At 33.5% G+C, this 18,148-nt stretch overlaps 2 protein-coding genes and 1 long non-coding RNA gene across 3 annotated transcripts; 2 read left to right on the top strand and 1 right to left on the bottom strand.

Moving 5' to 3' along the window:
- Positions 1-309: 309 nt before the first annotated feature.
- LOC18038207 (zinc finger CCCH domain-containing protein ZFN-like) lies at positions 310-10,800 on the top strand. Its single transcript, XM_024181455.1, has 7 exons — positions 310-624; positions 2,208-2,365; positions 3,066-3,128; positions 4,682-4,801; positions 5,289-5,579; positions 8,810-9,139; positions 10,148-10,800. Exons 1-7 carry the CDS (start codon positions 543-545, stop codon positions 10,421-10,423), a joined length of 1,320 nt encoding a protein of 439 aa, XP_024037223.1. The 5' UTR covers positions 310-542; the 3' UTR covers positions 10,424-10,800.
- Positions 10,801-12,768: 1,968 nt separating this feature from the next.
- LOC18038206 lies at positions 12,769-14,075 on the top strand. Its single transcript, XM_006428513.2, has 2 exons — positions 12,769-13,185; positions 13,322-14,075. The coding sequence occupies exons 1-2, from the start codon at positions 13,096-13,098 to the stop codon at positions 13,583-13,585; spliced, it is 354 nt and encodes a 117-aa protein (XP_006428576.1). The 5' UTR covers positions 12,769-13,095; the 3' UTR covers positions 13,586-14,075.
- A 3,210-nt stretch (positions 14,076-17,285) lies between these two features.
- LOC112097171 lies at positions 17,286-18,077 on the bottom strand. Its single transcript, XR_002904788.1, has 4 exons — positions 18,007-18,077; positions 17,750-17,812; positions 17,621-17,659; positions 17,286-17,522 (listed from the first exon to the last, which is right to left on the bottom strand). It is a non-coding gene; the product is annotated as an uncharacterized LOC112097171 (long non-coding RNA).
- Positions 18,078-18,148: the final 71 nt, after the last annotated feature.

The following is an 18,148-nucleotide window of genomic DNA, read 5'->3' as shown; positions in this document are numbered from 1 at the left end:
AAAGCACCAATAATAAAGACGATAGCATGACGTGTCGGGATGAAAGGGCGAGTTCTAATCACGCTTTCGAGAAAGAGAGTGGGGAGAAGGATCGACGTCCATGTAGTGCAAAAACGCGGGTGAGAAAAGGAGGAGCTGTCTTGGTTCGGAAAATTGGATGGTTGGTTTTTATTCTTTCTCATGTTTATGTGGAGAGGAGACGAGAACGCTCTTTCTCTCTCTAAAATTTTTATTTTCTCATCTCTCTCTCTGTGTGAATAAATCAAAATAAAAATCAAATAATTTAAAATAATAAATAATAAAAATTATTATTCTTCTATTTCTTTTCAGTCTCTCCTCCTCCTCCTCTTCCCTATCTTAGTCTGTCTGAAACAAACAAAACGCTGCGTTTTTGTTGGTAAAAAATTCTGTACCTTTTTGTAAGAGATTTTTGATAAGAGTGACATCAGGTCGCGGTGGTGGTGCGTTGTTGTGGTGGTGAGGGAGGGAAATGGAGGTTCCGGCGGGAAATGATAGAGTGACAGAGTGGTGATGGAAGTAGAATGCAGTTCGAAGCCGGAATTTCGTTGTCCCGAGGGGCTGCTGTCACCGAGGGACCCTCACTGTCACCGTCCTTGAACCAAGGTGCCTTTTCTGAATAATTAACTTCGGTTTTTTTTCCTCAAAAATATATTTGCTTTCTGTTTTTGTAAAACTCAATTTTAAAATTTAATTTGAAAAAAATACTTCGTGAATTGTCGCTTTTGCCCCCTTTTGATGGTAGACTGATCATTGGTGAGAATCTGTGTTGGTTAGAAATTCATTTTTCATCATTCACTCGGTTACTCAATAGTCTCGATTGCAGGTGATATCAGACAATCAGTTGTGATTTGTCCTTTTTGTCCTATTGCACGTTAATTATCGTGATTGATCGTTATTATCTTTTTCAATCAATTTAGCTGCTTTTGTGTTTCTGTTTCCGTTTTTGTTTCAAGCATTTGTTAAAATTTTAGTTGTTTTATGTGAATATTAAAAAGAAAAAGAAAAAATTAACTAATTTTGAGTTCCGAGTTTTGCTTTTGGTGTTCTGTTTCTGTTTATGTATTTCTGTTTCTGTTTACAGTCAAGCATGATAGGAAACTAAGCCAATGAAGAGAAGATCATGAATATTATGTAGTTCATTTGATTCTAAAATGCTTTTGAGGACAAGATAGTTAGAATTTGATTATGATGTTATTTTTTTATTATGCCTTAGTTTTCTTTTCTTTTTTGGGTCTTTTTAACCTTTCTAAATGTGGAAGTGTCATTTATGACATTCAAACCTCATAGGATTTCCCTAAATTTTTGTGCGTTTGTTTGTATTGTACTAGAATAGTAAAACTACTTTGAGCCTCTGTTGATTATTTTATTTCAAAATGATTGGGTTTATGGTCACAATCTCACATGAATTGTTATTTGGCTTTATCCAGAGGTGGCTGTTAATGAGTTACGAATTTTAAATGGAGAAGACTTCAAGATATTCTAATTCTCTGCCCTTGAACAAAGCATGCATCTTTGTTGTAGAATGTTTGATAATTGATTCTTCTTTGGTGATATGACTTCCAATTTGTCTTCTATTTTTGTCTTCTACTTTTGCCTTCTATTTTTTTTTATTTACTTTTATTTGTTTGGGTTTCTCTGTTGCATGGGTGCTACTTGATTAAATTCAGCTTGTTAATGGCCACTATTTTTTTGAGAGGAAGGGATTATTCGTTTTCACAGAATTGTACTTGTATTAAGGTATCCAACATTTTGCCTTGTGCTGGAAAAAATAATATGAAAGATTTTTTGTCCATCGTCATTTATTAATTAATAATGTATTGAATATCTGAAATATAGCTTAGTGTAGTTTGGATCTCAGAAAGAATTATAGAAAAGTGCTTTTAAATGGTTTCTTGCAATAGCATTGCAAATAATATATTCCTCACTTAACTGAATTATTTTGAAGGCATGACAAACTCTTTCTGGTGGACCAGTGCCTTTATGTCTCATGTATTTCATGCAATTCATGAATCTCTTGCATTTTGAGGATTCCCTTTGAGATTACAAAGTGTCCCTTAATCAGAGAACATGGCATTATATGACTACTTGTTTGGTTAATGAACATACTTAATGTTATCTGAAACTACTTATGGCAAATGAACATTCTCAAATGGTATTCTGAAACTACTCTCTTGATGGTCTTTTAGATGCTTTGTGGCAAATGAACTTGAGAACAAATGAAGCAATGGAATCCGGGTCCTTGCCTGAGCGTCCTGGGGAGCCGGACTGTTCTTACTACATCAGAACAGGCCTCTGTAGATTTGGGGCAACATGTCGATTTAATCATCCTCCTAACAGGAAGCTGGTATAAGCTGCAGCATGTTTTGACAAATATTTGTGAACTCAAGAGTAAACAAAAGGCAAATGATTATCAGTATCTAGGTTCTTTGTTAGATCAATGCAAAACCGTTTTTATCTTCAATTAACCTAGCATTGCTCCATATGAATTATTCATCAAAAGTTTTTCATTTTCTATGTGAAATCAAAATTAGCAATTCTGCACAGCCCATAATTTTTTTTTAATGATTTAGCAATTGTTATTTAATGGTAAGGCATTTATTGTTCTTTGACATGTATTATGCATGTATTTAGTTTTAGTATTTAATATTCCTTTTTCCCCTCTCTATTGGCAGATGGTATTGAATTGTAGCCTGTCTCTAACTTTTCAAAAGACTAGAATGGAAAGAATGCCATTTTCTTGCCTGGCATTTGGATTTAACAGCTAATATTCTCAGTTGATATAATTTTGTTCTTTTCTTTTTTGGGTTTTTACTAGGTTCTTTGCTGATTTAGGCTTTTTCTTTTCTTTTCTTTTTCCCTCCTGTTCTCACTATAAGTTTTTCATATGCCCAAAATGCTCCTTTGCACAAGCAACCACCTGCCACCTTAAGACACTCATATTAGCATACTTCATGTATTAATGTTGTTTCTTCTTTCCTGCTCAATGATGTACTTTTTGGCTGTTTGGAGATTGATATATTCATTCAGGTTAAGGTAAATTGCAGGCCATTGCCACAGCAAGGATAAAGGGTGATTACCCAGAACGACTTGGACAACCTGAATGCCAGGCATGTAATTACTCTGCATCTTTTATATAACTTACAACATTACTACTCTGTTTTATATTAGTTCATTTACTGAAACTATTAAAGGAAATAAGTTGGGCAGAAGTTAATTAATAAAAAAAATTTGCAATCACAACAGTGGAGTTGTACTCATCCATTGTTATGTGCCTACAGAGTACAGCCCGATTGGGATATGGTCTTGGGTTTTCCCTTCTCTGGTCTGCCTCATGTTTCTGGGATATACTTTTATAGAGAATCAATTGTATTTTCTTTCTGGGATTCTTCCCAGGTCGGGGAAGTTTTGAATTTTGTGTATTTCTGCTTTACTTTTCTAATCCTTTTCTCTTTATTTCTCCTATATATATATATTATTTGCTTTTTTAATATTTGGTTATCTGCTTTTTTAATGTTTGCTAGCCAGAAAAAAGAAAAGCCTGATTATTGAATTCAGTTGTGTCAAAAGCAACATTTTAGTTACCCCAAGGGTAATGATAAAACCATTCTTTTTTGCTATTGCAATGGTAGAAAATATTCTTTTAGTCACTGTCCATCCTTGGTCATCTTGATTGATTTTGATGCCGGCAACTAAGAGCCTGGACATGGAGAGAAGATGTAGGATGGGAAGTGACCGGCTTTATTTTTCTAGTTTGGCTCTTTTTTTAATATTTAAGGTCATTGGTGGAACTAGGAGGTAGAATTAAGGGTTTGGGCAGTGATTGAGATCAACAGTGTTTTCTATTTATTGGGACCTAAAATGTTCTTACTTTCTTATAGTGGTCCTAAGTTTCCTGTACTCTCAATTTTTAGTACTGTTGGTCAATTTTCATTGATACTGGAAAGATATTTATTTTGTTGACATAGAACAAAGTCTTATGTGTTGGCTGTATCATTTTGAAATCTGGAACCATAGCGTGTTAAGTTGGTTTGACTTGTAGGTTTCTTGCAACAACATTCTGTCTTGAAAGGTCATCTAACTTGATTTATGTTTGCCCTAGCTGTTAAAATTATGTTGTTGTATATATTTTCTCTTCCTGTGTGGAAGATCATATTGTCTGTTTAGGAGATTGACATTTTTTAGAATGCGCTATACCATGTATCGTTGCAATAGCCTGAATCGCATGCTATTTATCTTCTTGGGTGCTTATAGAGAGGTCTTTTCCTTCGAGAATCAAGATTGGTGGATTTCATGCACTGATGTTTTAGCTTCATTTCTTGCCATATGAATTAGTCCATGGGCAATTATCTAAGTTTAATCCAAACCTCTGTTTGATAAGATATTTTGGTTTATAGATATATGTATATGTAATATCTTTGATATTGCCATTTTATTGTCAATAAAGGTAGACATCACAAGTAGTTATCATTGCTTTTGGGTACTAATATGTGGCACAGCCTAGGTCCAAATATTAACAATGCTTTTGGTGTACTAATATGTGGTATGGAATAGGTCAAAAAATTATTTTAAGTAACCTGTATGTTTTATGTGGAGAGAGATTTCCTTTTTAATTGTATCTGCTGAGTTTGGCAAACTAATATGCTGCTTTCATCAACTTCAGTACTATCTGAAGACAGGAACATGCAAGTTTGGAGCCACATGCAAGTTTCATCATCCAAGAGACAAGGCTGGGATTGCTGGAAGAGTCTCCTTAAATGTTTTGGGCTATCCACTACGCCCGGTTTGAAGCCTATTTTTCCTTTAATTTATATAAGTAGCATAGGTTTTGTAATTTGTATCAATGCCTAACCAATTTTTGGCACAGTTTTCGCTACTTTTAGCTTATAAAGTACAATAGGGGACACAAAGAATGGAGTATTATTTGATTTTGGAATAACTAGGAAATAATAAACATCTATACTTTTATCATGTTACTTTATCATCAATTGCTGGAAGAATAATATGATTTGTCTTTCTGTAGATCTGGCTAAGTGTAAGAATCTAAATTGTGGACTTTTATAATTTATGTATCAAGATGGATATATTGATAGACATGTGGGATCCTTGTTGAGTTGATCATGCATTCGAGAATGTTCTAGTTCTGCAAGTAATTTCTGTGTTTTGACACTTGGGTGTTCTGTTTGTAGGTATGTTTGTCTTCTTAGGTTTGCTGATGTTTATATTCACATTTTTGTTTTGTTTTTTTCTCCCCCTTGTCTCCCTTACAGAATGAGATTGAGTGTGCTTATTATCTAAGAACTGGACAATGCAAGTTTGGAAGCACGTGTAAATTCCACCATCCTCAACCAAACAACATGATGGTTTCTTTGCGAGGCTCTCCTGTTTATCCAACTGTTCAATCTCCGACTACTCCCAGTCAACAGTCGTATGCTGGAGGAATTACTAACTGGTCTAGGGCATCTTTTATTCCCAGCCCACGCTGGCAAGGTCCTTCAAGTTATGCACCGATGCTTCTACCTCAGGGGATGGTATCAGTTCCTGGTTGGAACACATACAGTGTAAGATTTTTGTGCTCTCTCTTTTCAAATTTAATGTCATAAGCTGAGCATGCTTATTTACTTTGAATGCTTGCTGTGTCACTGGAGAGAACTTAGGAATAGGAATATCAAGATCAGATATCTGATTGTCAGAGATATTACTTAGAGAAAGAGGGGAAAAGATTGAATGTAGTATTACAGAAAGAATACGATGAATGTAAATTTCTGTGAACGGCAACAGCTAGCCTTTCAAAAAAATAACATCAGCAAAAGTGATCATAGGAAGAAAGAAAATGACTAAATTGTGATTTATTGTATGACAATGATTATTTTACATGCTTTCTTCAAGTCAAGAAGATGGTTTCTAACATTTTTTGAAAGACTGGTACAACTTATACTTCAAAGGAATAAGTTCTGTGAATTTTTCTGTTCACTCTTTCCTTTTCCTGTCCAATAATCTTCAACAAGCCAATGTTCATTATTATAAAAGGATCTTCTTATTACGTCGCATCTTTTTTCTAGGAAAATGGTTTTTTTGTACTAACATGGCATTTCTCTTTGTACGTTTCTCATTCTTCTTTAAATCTAGGGAAATTAAAATTTTTCCATGGTGAAGATGGCAAAACACCAAAAATATTACAACATTTTGAAATTTACCATTTGTATACCTAAAGTTTCTGAATATACCATTTTTACACCTTGGCTTTAGAATCTATTAGTGCATCTATGCAAAAAGGCTATTTCCCTTTGTAATGTAATTTAACTTTATGATGCAGGATATTTTTCGATAACGGCTAGATAGGCAAATGATGTTGGATTTGAGTGTATAATATACCATTTTGAATATCTTATCGAGAGGAATGAAAGCAATAGCAAAGTCTTTGCCAAATTTTTTTATTCAGTGCCTTAAAAATCTCTTTCAAGTCTTTTTTAATATTCAAATAGCTTTTTGAGCCACTGAACCACAGAAATTGACAAAACATTTGATATGACTTTTGTTTCTTTAATTGAGAGCTTCAAAATGATATATTATATATCCAAATTTGATATCATTTGCCATATCTAGCCATTGCTGAAAAATGATCTATATCATAATGTTACATTACAAGGGCAAAATTGTCTTTTCATAAAAATTTACTATAGCATATTCCAAATTTGTTAATGGCAAGGTGTAAAAATGGTATGTTTAGAAATATTGGGTATACAAAGGTTAGGGATGACAAAATTGCCCGCAAACTTACAAACCATCCTAACCTGTCGGCAAAAACTTGCTTGCTGCAAGTAATTTTGTGTAAAAATGGTATGTTTAGAAATTTTAGGTATACAAATGGACTTAGGGCTGGCAAAATTACTTGCCAACCTGCAAACCCGTCCAAATCTGCCTGCAAAAACCTGCCCAGTACAGGTAATTTTGCACGTTGTGGGCGAGTTTGGTATTTCAAACTAAAACCCAGTGCGGGTTGTAGCTGGATTTGGTATTTAGAAAAATCTGTCAATTCTTTGTTTTCATTATTTACATTTTTAATCTTAACCATAAAAATTGCATTAAAAAATTTAATTATAAATATATTTAAATTAAGGTTCTTAATTCCTGAACTTATCTCACCATAGCGCGCGCACGCACACATATATACAATAAGCTTTTAATAGCTAGAAATTTTATAATTTTCATTTTTCAAGATTAATATTACTGATGTTTTATTTTAATTGATTGATTTTGTTCATTTTATGTTAATGACTTGAACCTAATGATTGCTTATTAAAGTTGGGTTTTATTTGTTTAATTAATTGTTAACAATAGTTGTACGAAATTTACTTGTTAATATTGTTGATAATACTCGTATATTGATTAAAAGATGGAGCACGGCATTAATATTAGGTGTGACGATCTGCCGACAAGAGAAATATTTGTGTTAGATTAATATATTTTGTTTATTCGTTTTAATGTTGAAATTTTAATTTCTTATTTAGAGTGATAAAATCTAGAATTGAGTATTGTATGTGGATTTTTTAGACTATTGATTACAAATTTATAGTTTGAATTAAATAATTTAAATTTTTATATAATTTAATTATTAAAAGTATTTTTTTAATATTTGTGATTTTAAATGACAAATCACAAAAAATCTGCTGCGGGTTGTGAGAGGGTTTGGTAATTGTTAGAATCCGCAACGGGCCTTCCCCCCACACACACACACCTCCTCTCTCCCTCCCCCCCTTACAGGTGGGTTTGGTAATTTAAATTTTTTGTGGCAGCGGGTGGTGCTCATTGCCATCTCTACAAATGGTAGATTTTATTGTGTTGTAATATTTTTGGCCTTTTGCCATCTTCTGGGTGGAAAAGAGTAGTTTCCCATAAATCTATTAATCTAGATTTTTCTCCTTGCTTTCATTGTCTGTCTAATGCACATGAAACCTAGTGAAATTGTTTTTCTGTGATCATGGGATAGCAACTGTTCTAGTAGTATAACGTGGTCGGATAGAGTGGTGTCTCTTGTGTTGTTGTGAGGGGATAGTGGAAGTGAATGTGTGGTGGCCATAAAATGAAAATGAAAGAGAAAAAACCATTGTTAATATGCTGTTTTACCTTGAACTGGATTTGGATGCCGAATTTGATTGCCAATGCTGAAATAGGATAAAATGGATTTGAACTTTAAGGGAACTTGTTTATATATGGAAAGCTTAGCTTTCTGTAAATTGGAGTTAGAGCATGGTATTTCATAGGAAAGTGAGACGTTAATTCGATTAATTTGTTAGGGTTCGTGTTTCAACCAGATGACCACATCTATCTCCTGGACTGTTACCTGGATCCTCAGAATCAGTGTCTGATGGTCTTCATCTCAGCTGGAATCTTCTTATATACCTAGGAACTTCTTTTGGGAGATACAAAACACTTGCTCCAATATGGTATTTGCCAAATATATTATTAGCAGAGAAATTTTTTAACAAACAGTCATAAGCTAGCAGCAGTTAAAAGAGTTTTATCAGGTTCCAGACTTGCCAGGTGCAGTTTTGGAGTCATAGTTGATTTATTATTTTAAACTAAGTTGCTTTTGTCTTTACTATTATATGGATGTGATACAACATCCCTTAAGTATTTTTTTTATTCTGTTTAATTTCACTGTTGAAGTATATCTGTCTAGCTGTTGATTTGCATTACTTACTTTTGATCTTGGATCGAGTTTCTTTTTCCGGATAAAACTTTTTACTTTTGAGTTGTGGTGACCTTCTCATGGGATGCCTATTTCCAGGGTCAGCTGGGTTCAGTTTCTTCTTCTGAGAACCTGCAACAAACATCAGGAAACAGTCAAATTTATGGAGCCTCACGCCAGACTGAACCCTCAAATTCAGGGTCCCAAGGGACAATGTCTCCGTTTCGTTCTGGTTCTATTCCCGTAGGGTTTTATGCATTGCAAAGGGAGAGTGTATTTCCAGAGAGACCTGGCCAGCCTGAATGCCAGTTTTACATGAAGACTGGAGATTGTAAGTTTGGTGCTGTTTGTAGGTTCCATCATCCAAGAGAAAGACTACTCCCTGTTCCAGACTGTGTATTGAGTCCCATAGGTCTACCACTACGTCCGGTGAGTTACACAAATGATCAGTTCTTCTATTAACTTATTGTTCTCTGATTTTACGTTTGGCATATTCCTTTACTCATTGTTTAATCCTAGTGGAGTTCTCTTAGTTAAATTTTGTGCTGTTCCTTCACTTTCGTGGCTTTTCACTAAAATTCATTCGGGTTACTTTGTGCGGTTTTATTTCTTTTCTTTTTCTATCTTTTCTTATGCTACTTTGAGAAATGAAGAAATATATGTTGTTGCAAAATTATTTCATTGACATGAACTTTTGACCATCATTTTCTCCTAAAATTTAAACAGCCAAAGCTTTTGGCTTATGCTATGGGCTTGTTATCTGGCACAGAACGCACATTTACTGTCTATGCAGAGGATGCCACTGAAACATTGAACTTAATCATTTCACATGCCTTTATGGTGACCAGCGCTAAAACATTATTCACATTTTTGAATTGTGAGCATTTGTTGAAAACATTGAAAGTCTATTTTTAGGAAATATTTGTCCTTTGTCTTTTTCTCTAAACATTTTGCATACATGCCTGTCAGAATGTCGGTATTGCTTGTTTAGACATATAAACATCGAAACACGTCAAAGCAATGGGGCAGGAATCCAAATTAATGTGGAATGCAATTATTTTATTATAAGGGAAGATGCCAAAAAATAAAGTAATTATTGGCCTGCACTAATTTTGTTTTAGTTCAGCAACTGTGATCCAAAGAGACCAGATGTCTTAACTTTACAAAAGAGTACTGTAAGAGGCCAGGAAACAAACGGAAACAAACGGATGAACACAGAAACAAAGTAATCAAACATTGTGCCATTCTTCCTTCTTCTTGTGTTTTATTCATTTATTTATTTTAACTCGTGGGATTAGTTTTGTCAGCAGGGTACCTGCCATGTCCTTGCAAAATTATTTGTGTTGTAGAAGTACTTTGATTTATTTGGTATATATTAGTCTTTCTCATTTCATTTTATTAATGAGACTGATGAAGTTGGTTCCTGAACTTCAACAGGGAGAACCTTTGTGCATCTTCTACTCTCGTTATGGCATATGCAAGTTTGGTCCAAGTTGCAAGTTTGATCACCCAATGGGAATTTTCACATACAATCTCTCTGCATCATCTTCAGCTGATGCCCCGGTCCGACGATTTTTGGGGTCATCATCTGCAACTGGTGCATTAAATTTATCGTCGGAAGGCCTAGTTGAAGCAGGCTCAGGCAGGCGACTTTCGTTACCTGAGACTAGACAGATGTCTTCCGGTGATGATGAGATTGACACAGAGGGATAAGCAGTGTCTCAAGTGATGCGCTGGTTACTTTTCCACGATATTTGATTGGACAGTGAAGTAATCTGTAAATTCATTTCCGTTGCTGGAGATGTACAGATTCATGTCAAGTTCATTATGTTCATCTGAAAATACAATTCAGTTGACAGTCTTGACTCTGAATTTCATGTTGCTGCTTTGTATAAAAATCTGAAAATATTGTCACAATTGGTAGAACCCAATGTGAACATTTCATCTTTCCTGAAACCAATCTTTCTTGTGTCTGCGAATTATTATTTTTCTTTTTTGTCCAGTTTGTTATGTAATGCATCTTTCTGCAAGTTGTTTGCCCTACTCTACTTTTCAGTGAAAGTGTATCATAGCTGCTCCTCGGTTAGAAATGTTCACAAGGCCTCCTAATTTTTCCTAATACATGAATATGGTCCGCCTGCTTCGTGTCTACTACGGCTACAATGGCCACTAATCTGACATCACTGAGTTATTTTTCTGCTGTGATGCCTGTTGTAAAATTCTTCCCTCCCTGTCACCTTCTTGATATGATTGTGAAATTCTCAGTTTGCTTTTGTATTTTAATGTTTGATTGCCCTAATCATTTTGATTGATTGGTTTCATATTGCAGAAATCTATGGAGATCGACTATTCATTTCAACGGAAGAAATTGGAGGCAGCAGAGTGGAATGATGTTATTCCTGTTCCAACCATAGGGCCCCCTTTAAGTTCCAAATTTTGTGGCTAATCTTTCCTCGTTGATGGATATATCTCAGTTCAAGTAGTAAGTTGTATGATGGAATATCTAGACCTTTTTTTTTTCTTTTTAATGTCATCCTTGGAGTTTGCTTCACGTCCTTGTTGTTTGGTGTTGTTTTGTGGTGTAACATCACATTTAATCTTTTCAGGGCCTTGAAATACCACAAAAACAGTCACAGCTTATTCGCTCCAATAACCACAACAGTCTTCTGAAAAATTTCGCTCAAAGAAACTATAGCAGGTAACTCGAGAAAAATGAAAAAAAATTGGTGCCTCTTTCAAAGTTTGAAGGCGAAATGGGATCTTCTATGATCAAGAACTTGCTGGAATTTTGGCTTATACATGAGCAAGGTTTTGCATTATTTTTGTATGATACTTCATTTACTCTTGAGTGGTTCTTGAATCTTCGTATATGCATATCTATGTATGTTAAACTGTGAATCACGAACAGTTAAACCCAAGAAATGACAACTATGCAGCAAATCTTTTTGCTAGATTTATTTTTGTACAGTATCAAGACTTTTGGAAATTGTCCTATGTAGCTCTATAAGATCATGCATCATTTTTGCCATTCTTACTAGAAAGTTTTTAAAGTTTGTGCTAACAAACCTAGACCTTGTTTGCAGCTATTTCTTAGATATTGGTTTACAAAATGGTTATCGGTTGTTGGGGATTTAGGATTATTTATGTATTAATACTTTTGAGAACGCATGATATCTCATTTGTGAATCATTGCATCTTACAAGTTCATAGCATAACCTGGGTGTCCTTGTATCTCATTAATCTTGGCATATGGGGCTTAGTCACATAAATACAACAGATTGATTTCTAAGTATCAAAATAATTTTTACAACATGATAGAATTTGCTTCTCTCTCATCTATTTTAATCTCTAAATCATAATGTTTGTTTTGAAGAAGGAACTTCTGTAACACCCCAAATTCAAAATAACTAGATTAATATAAATGGCAGCCCCTAAGTTGCTTCATTTGTACCTAGTAGCACGGAACAGCCCCCTGTTTGACCGAAGGAACTTTGCTTACAATGCTCGTAAGTTTTTCATTCTTAGCATTCATTTTAAAAACCATCTATCAAGGTGATACTAATATAATATATAAAAGAGTATTTTTCTTTTTCCGAAAGGAAAATACTAAGTATCAAGAAGAACGAGAGAAAAATGAGGGAATGAAACATGTGCTGAGAGAAAAGAGAGAGCGAAAAAGCTGACAGAAGAGAGAGAAATAAGGCAAAACGACAATTTAGATTATGGTTTCTCTTGTCTATTCTTTCGTTATTCTTGATATTTAGCAGCATTTTATCAAAAATTTGTAAGTTGTGATACCTACCATGGTCGGTTTTCTTGAGCAAATCTTATTAAATCCAGGTCACACCGATATGCCCGTGGAAAAACTTGATAGAATATAGATGGGTCCGTTTGAGCGAATGACAGCTCGACTTTGATGGAAACAACACTATTTAAAACCTATCATGTGAACCTCTAAGTAACACACTACATGATACTGCCACGTGGCAATTTGATCTCAGAGAGCACGCAGTCTTGTCAACACTGTATAATGCCTCTCACGATGAGTGTGTGTGTTCTTACTTTTATTGAATAAGGAGTGTTGACTGTTGAGTGTTGATTGATGACATTCACTCACACTCTTCACAGTCCACCGTACTAAAGAAAAAGTGCACCACCAAAACCCTTTATTTCTTTTTCCAAAACTATCCTCCGTCTTCTCCGTTCTTGAAAACAATATACCAAAAACTCATTAAAACCCCACCAAAATAAAGTATAAAAAAAAAGTATATATTTTTGTATGAATTCAAAATCAAATCAAACCCATCACAAAACAAAACCCTCTCTACAAACACACAAAGAATCAAAAGTCGAAAGCCCATCTTCGAAAAGAGAAGGCAACTATCATGTCTGCTTATGGGGTCTCTTTCTCTCTGTTGTTTCTCCTGATTTTAGCTAATGTAATCAGTCCCAATGAATCAAGTAAAATAAACCAAGTAAGTGTTTTTTTTTTTCTCTTCTATTTGCATGTTTCACTTTTTCCCCCCCAAAACCCAGTTTATAGATCTTTTGCTCTTCTTATATGTTTATAATTTCTGGGTATGCATTGAGTGTTTGTTTCTTGATTTGGAGGCAAATGGGTCATTGAGCTTGGAGTCTAAGAGTGAAGAAATGGTGCCATTAATGGAGATAAAGACGGTGATGATGATGAATGAAACAAGAAGAAAGCTTAATAGTTTTCAGATATGTGCGGTTTGCACTTGCTGTGGTGGAGCTAAAGGCTTGTGCTTGCCATCTCCTTGTTGCTATGCCATTAATTGCAACATTCCCAATAAGCCCTTTGGCTTTTGTTCGTTCACTCCCCAAACCTGTAATTGCTTGAGATGCCATCTCTAACTAAGCTTTGTTTTTTTGTTTAATTTTGGGGTTTTAATCTTGATTTCTTTTGGGGAGTGTCAAATGTGAAGCAAAAGAAGAATATCTGTTCTTGATTTGTTTGTTTATAATTTTATTATTTATTAATATTAACTGTTAGTATTATTACTGTTTGGGGATTGCTATTTCTAGCGGGGTTTCTTCCTTAGTTTGAAAGAAAAAAATAGTAATGTTTAGGGCAATAAATTAGTATTTGAGGAGACAATGTTCTTTGTTTATGAAGCTATTGGGGTTACCATAATCTTGTCTTGAGATTATTTTAATAATAGTGTTCAGCAGACAGTAGGGCTGGCTTGTACTACTCATGACAAAAGATTAAGGTATCATCTTTTCTTAATTATTTTTATTTTTTGTTGTTGTCATTTGTTTATTTTGTATTAGTGGGTGTAATGCAATAGCCTGCATGTTGGTTATTTATAATAATTTTATCAGCATCAAAAGTCTTCAATTTTCCACTATTGCTTTTGCTGCTTCCCACTCTAATTTACCATTTGATTCTTCAGCATTCTTGTATTGCTCTATCCCAATTTTTTAGCACATTGATTGAATGATGGCATGGCCACCTAATGAGATTCTTCTATCTCATCCGAAAAAAAAAATGAGATTGTTCTATAGGAAGCATAAATTTATTTGTTCACTTATTTTTGGTAGATATATTGATAATGACTGTTTGAATTTTTAAAAACGGTCGTAAATAAATTTCCTTTAATATTTAGTTTAGAAAAGTGAAAATAGATGAGTTTTAAAGGTCGGTTAGTTGTGATTGATGGGTGAAATTAATGCATATAGGTGCTGCCAACTCAAAATATGAAGGAGGGTAGATGTTGGGTGGAAGCAATTAATTCTAGCTACTACTTGCTACAAATTATAAGGGTGGTAGCTTTAGACTTCTTGAGAGTCCCATTAATATATATATATATATATATATATATATAACACATATTTTCTATTTTGTATTATTGTTTTCAGACATAAAATCTTGCATTCACATTTGGGTATGGATTTCATTTTCTTTCAAGCCTAAGCTTGTGGGGGCACATGCGGTAGAATTTTTGTTGGTGTGGTGCATAGTGCATTGATAAGAGTGATTTGGGAATCTCATTGACCTCATCTGTGACTCTGTAGTGCAACATTGCAACATTGCAACTTGCAAGTGCAATCAAACTACCCATGTGCTTGTTCCGAGGACCAATTGTAATAAAAAGTTTGGGCAAATTTCATCATGCACGGTTATGCTTTCATATAGAATTCTTGTCAATGTTTTTGTGCTGACCAATCATTTATCATCTCTAATTTTGCTTGTTGCTTGATAATTGGTTTGAATGAGATTTGATTGATGAAAATATATACTAATATATCACCAATTCAAAATATGACAATCATTATAGAAAATGACTTGCATCTAATCATAAAGTTGGCATTACAATAGTCTCATAAGATCAACTCAAAAAATTGGTCCAATCAGAAAGCTAAAATGTACAGCACATATAAATAAAGTGAAGAAAATGAGCATGATCAAAACTATGTTTATTCATTTATTTTTTAAAAAAAGTTTTGAACATTGCAAAATAGTAGAATGATTATTATTGAGTATTGATGATGTTACAATGGTTGCTTCACTTGTACCTTCCCCAACATCCATGAAAATCCATTTTACTTTCTTTCTCTGTACTTTTTTTACTTATGCCATGTGTAAGTGTTTACTTGAATGCTTAGAGAGGCCGTCTCCATTTATGTCGGTGGAAATCATGAACAAATTACATTAGAATTCAGATACACCGAGGCCCATCACGATGGAACTCTATCTACATATGAATACATCTCATAGATCCTTCTAGAAGCTTCTGAATTAGTGAAATTGCTTATTGCTTAAAATGCGATGATGTGAACTTAGGGCTTGTTTGTTAAATATGATGTTTGAAATTTTATTAATTTTAGAATTTTGTAAAAATTTATTTATTTATTTTTTAATAATTTATATAGTTTACTTTTTTCATGTACATGTTTGATTTTCAGACATGTACATGAACAAAGTAAACTATTGTGATTTGTATCTAAATGAGAAAAGATATGAAGTAATATTACATTAAATAATATCTCTATTAGGTATTCTTTTTTTTTATATATTGGTTTTGATTTATAATGACATAAATGTCAAATAACTATATTTAAGATTTTTTTAATTCATATATTTAAAAAAATAAATGTCATTCAGACATTTGTATTTAGATTCATTTAAATTTTAGATTAAAAAAATACAACCTTTTGTTGAAATTTTTATTCATTTATTTCAATAATGTTGCATTAGATGTGTTTCTAGCATTACTTCATGCATAAAATAACCGAATATGTTTGGTTGTAAGACGGTTCATGGAATTGGACAATTTTTGGATCAATTTCAATTTTCAAGCTTACTTCATGCATAAAATAACCAATAAGTCTTATTGGTCCCACAAAAGGCCTACCGATTAATCTTCCAAATGAAATGAAATGGGATAAGCTCTCTAGTAATTTTCATAATTAATAAAATTAAATTATATTGTAACAACAAATTTATTATTAAACTATTAAAATTGTAAATTTTAATATATAACTATAATATAATAATAATCTAATACAAAGATATTACATAAATAAAAATATTAACTTATTGAAATTTGATTTATATATAATTAGTTTTGTTATAATATTATTCGAATAGCGAATAATGAGTAGTGATACAATCTTTAAATAATACACCTTTTCTTCAGTTGATAGTAGAGATTGCAATTTTTCCCGATGGGATGGGATCCTGCGGGATCCCATCCCATTTGGGACGGGATTATGACATATTTTTGTCTCATAAAAAAATTTAGGGACGGGATTGAGACATTTTTTTTATTCCAATTACATATGCGGGACGGGAGTGGGATTGACAAATTTCGTCCAATCCCGTCTCATTACTGATTAAGAATAAAAGATTTTCCAATTGAGATGGGATCCCGCAGGATCCCATCTCTTTTGGGACGGGATTGAGACATATTTTTGTCCCAAAAAAAATATAGGGAATGTTTTAGAACATTTTTTCGTCCCATTTGCATATACGGAATGGGACTGAGATTGGTAAATCTCATCCCATCCCGTCTCATTGCAAACCCTAGTTGATAGTACTATATATATATATATATACAGTACAAATGTATTCTACTAGAAATAGAAAGCATTTATATATTATCTCTATGTCCATATCTATTTAGTTAAAAGGCTAGTTTAATCGCTCTGAGGAAGTACTTTAATTAAAATGAACTTTTATTTTTGTATTTAACAAGTTTTCGTTTGAACTTACAATCCAATATTATTTTGAACTATCATACAAAATTATATTTTAATTGAATTTTAATTCAATATAATCTGATCCGTTACACACAACCACTTCTAATGTATATCATGGTCTAATTATGCCCACACATTATATGTCTATAGATTGGATTCCCTTAACTTAAAATTTTGATTTATTAAAATGACTGATTTTTTCATCCATTACAAAATAAATAGAATGTAAAGAGAGAGCTTGGAAACTAATAATTGTAATAATCATTTTTACTATACCTTTGCTTATGTCTACAACCTTACATTTTCTTTTATTTCCACCAAAAAAAAAAAGAAAAAAGAATGGTGTAATTACAACTTACAAGACCTGACTTATGAAATATAACATGAAATCTATCATTGATATGCCTGCTCTGGCTTCTTGCCTTTCCACTAAATCATCTGTAGAGCAAAAATGAAAGCTTCAAAGACCATTTATGCTCTATTTCAATGACTGTGAATATGGATCAATCCAGCAATTATCTTTCTTGGCAGCTTGTATCCATCGTCTTTTAAAAATTTTGAATTCGAGGAACGACTGTCTCCTCACCTGCGTAAAAGTAAATAAAACAGAAGAAATGATTTGGTACTAAGGAACCTATAAAATTGGAAGTAGTTGCCACGGATATATTTAGCGTTGCTACTTACTTCCAATCGTGGATCTTTCTTGTGAGAATGAGATGATGTCTGCAATTAATAGCCAATGACAAAACTAAGTTTCATTGATGAATGATGAGAGAAATGATGAAGCGAGCTTGAAAAGCTTGGAAAAGATACCTTTGTCATTACATGGGTTATATTTTCTGTTTCAGGGCTAAAACCGATTTCCAACAAATCTGTCTGCATTAATGAACATTCATTAGCATAAAATAAATCCGATAAAAGTAAGGGCTTTGAAGAAAATCTGAGCAAGGGATGGATAGGATAATAGAATGTCGATAACTCTACGAGCTCAGTATTGCCTGAAAGGCAACGATGAAGCCAAGAAAATATTTAAATTACTCAAACTGATAAAGGGGTACCATATGTCTCACCTTTTTTTCTGGAACTCCAAGTGTTGGGCGACCATAATGGACTACATACTCAGCATCAACAACACCAACATTTTTCGTTCTATCACCCTATCAAAAGAATGACTTAAGCAATAGGCCTTGGGCCAAACAAAAGTACCAGGAA

The sequence above is a fragment of the Citrus clementina genome, unplaced genomic scaffold (assembly GCF_000493195.1).
Source record: "Citrus clementina cultivar Clemenules unplaced genomic scaffold, Citrus_clementina_v1.0 scaffold_6, whole genome shotgun sequence".
NCBI classification, from domain to species: domain Eukaryota; kingdom Viridiplantae; phylum Streptophyta; class Magnoliopsida; order Sapindales; family Rutaceae; genus Citrus; species Citrus x clementina.
This window is presented reverse-complemented; position numbering and strand designations above follow the sequence as displayed.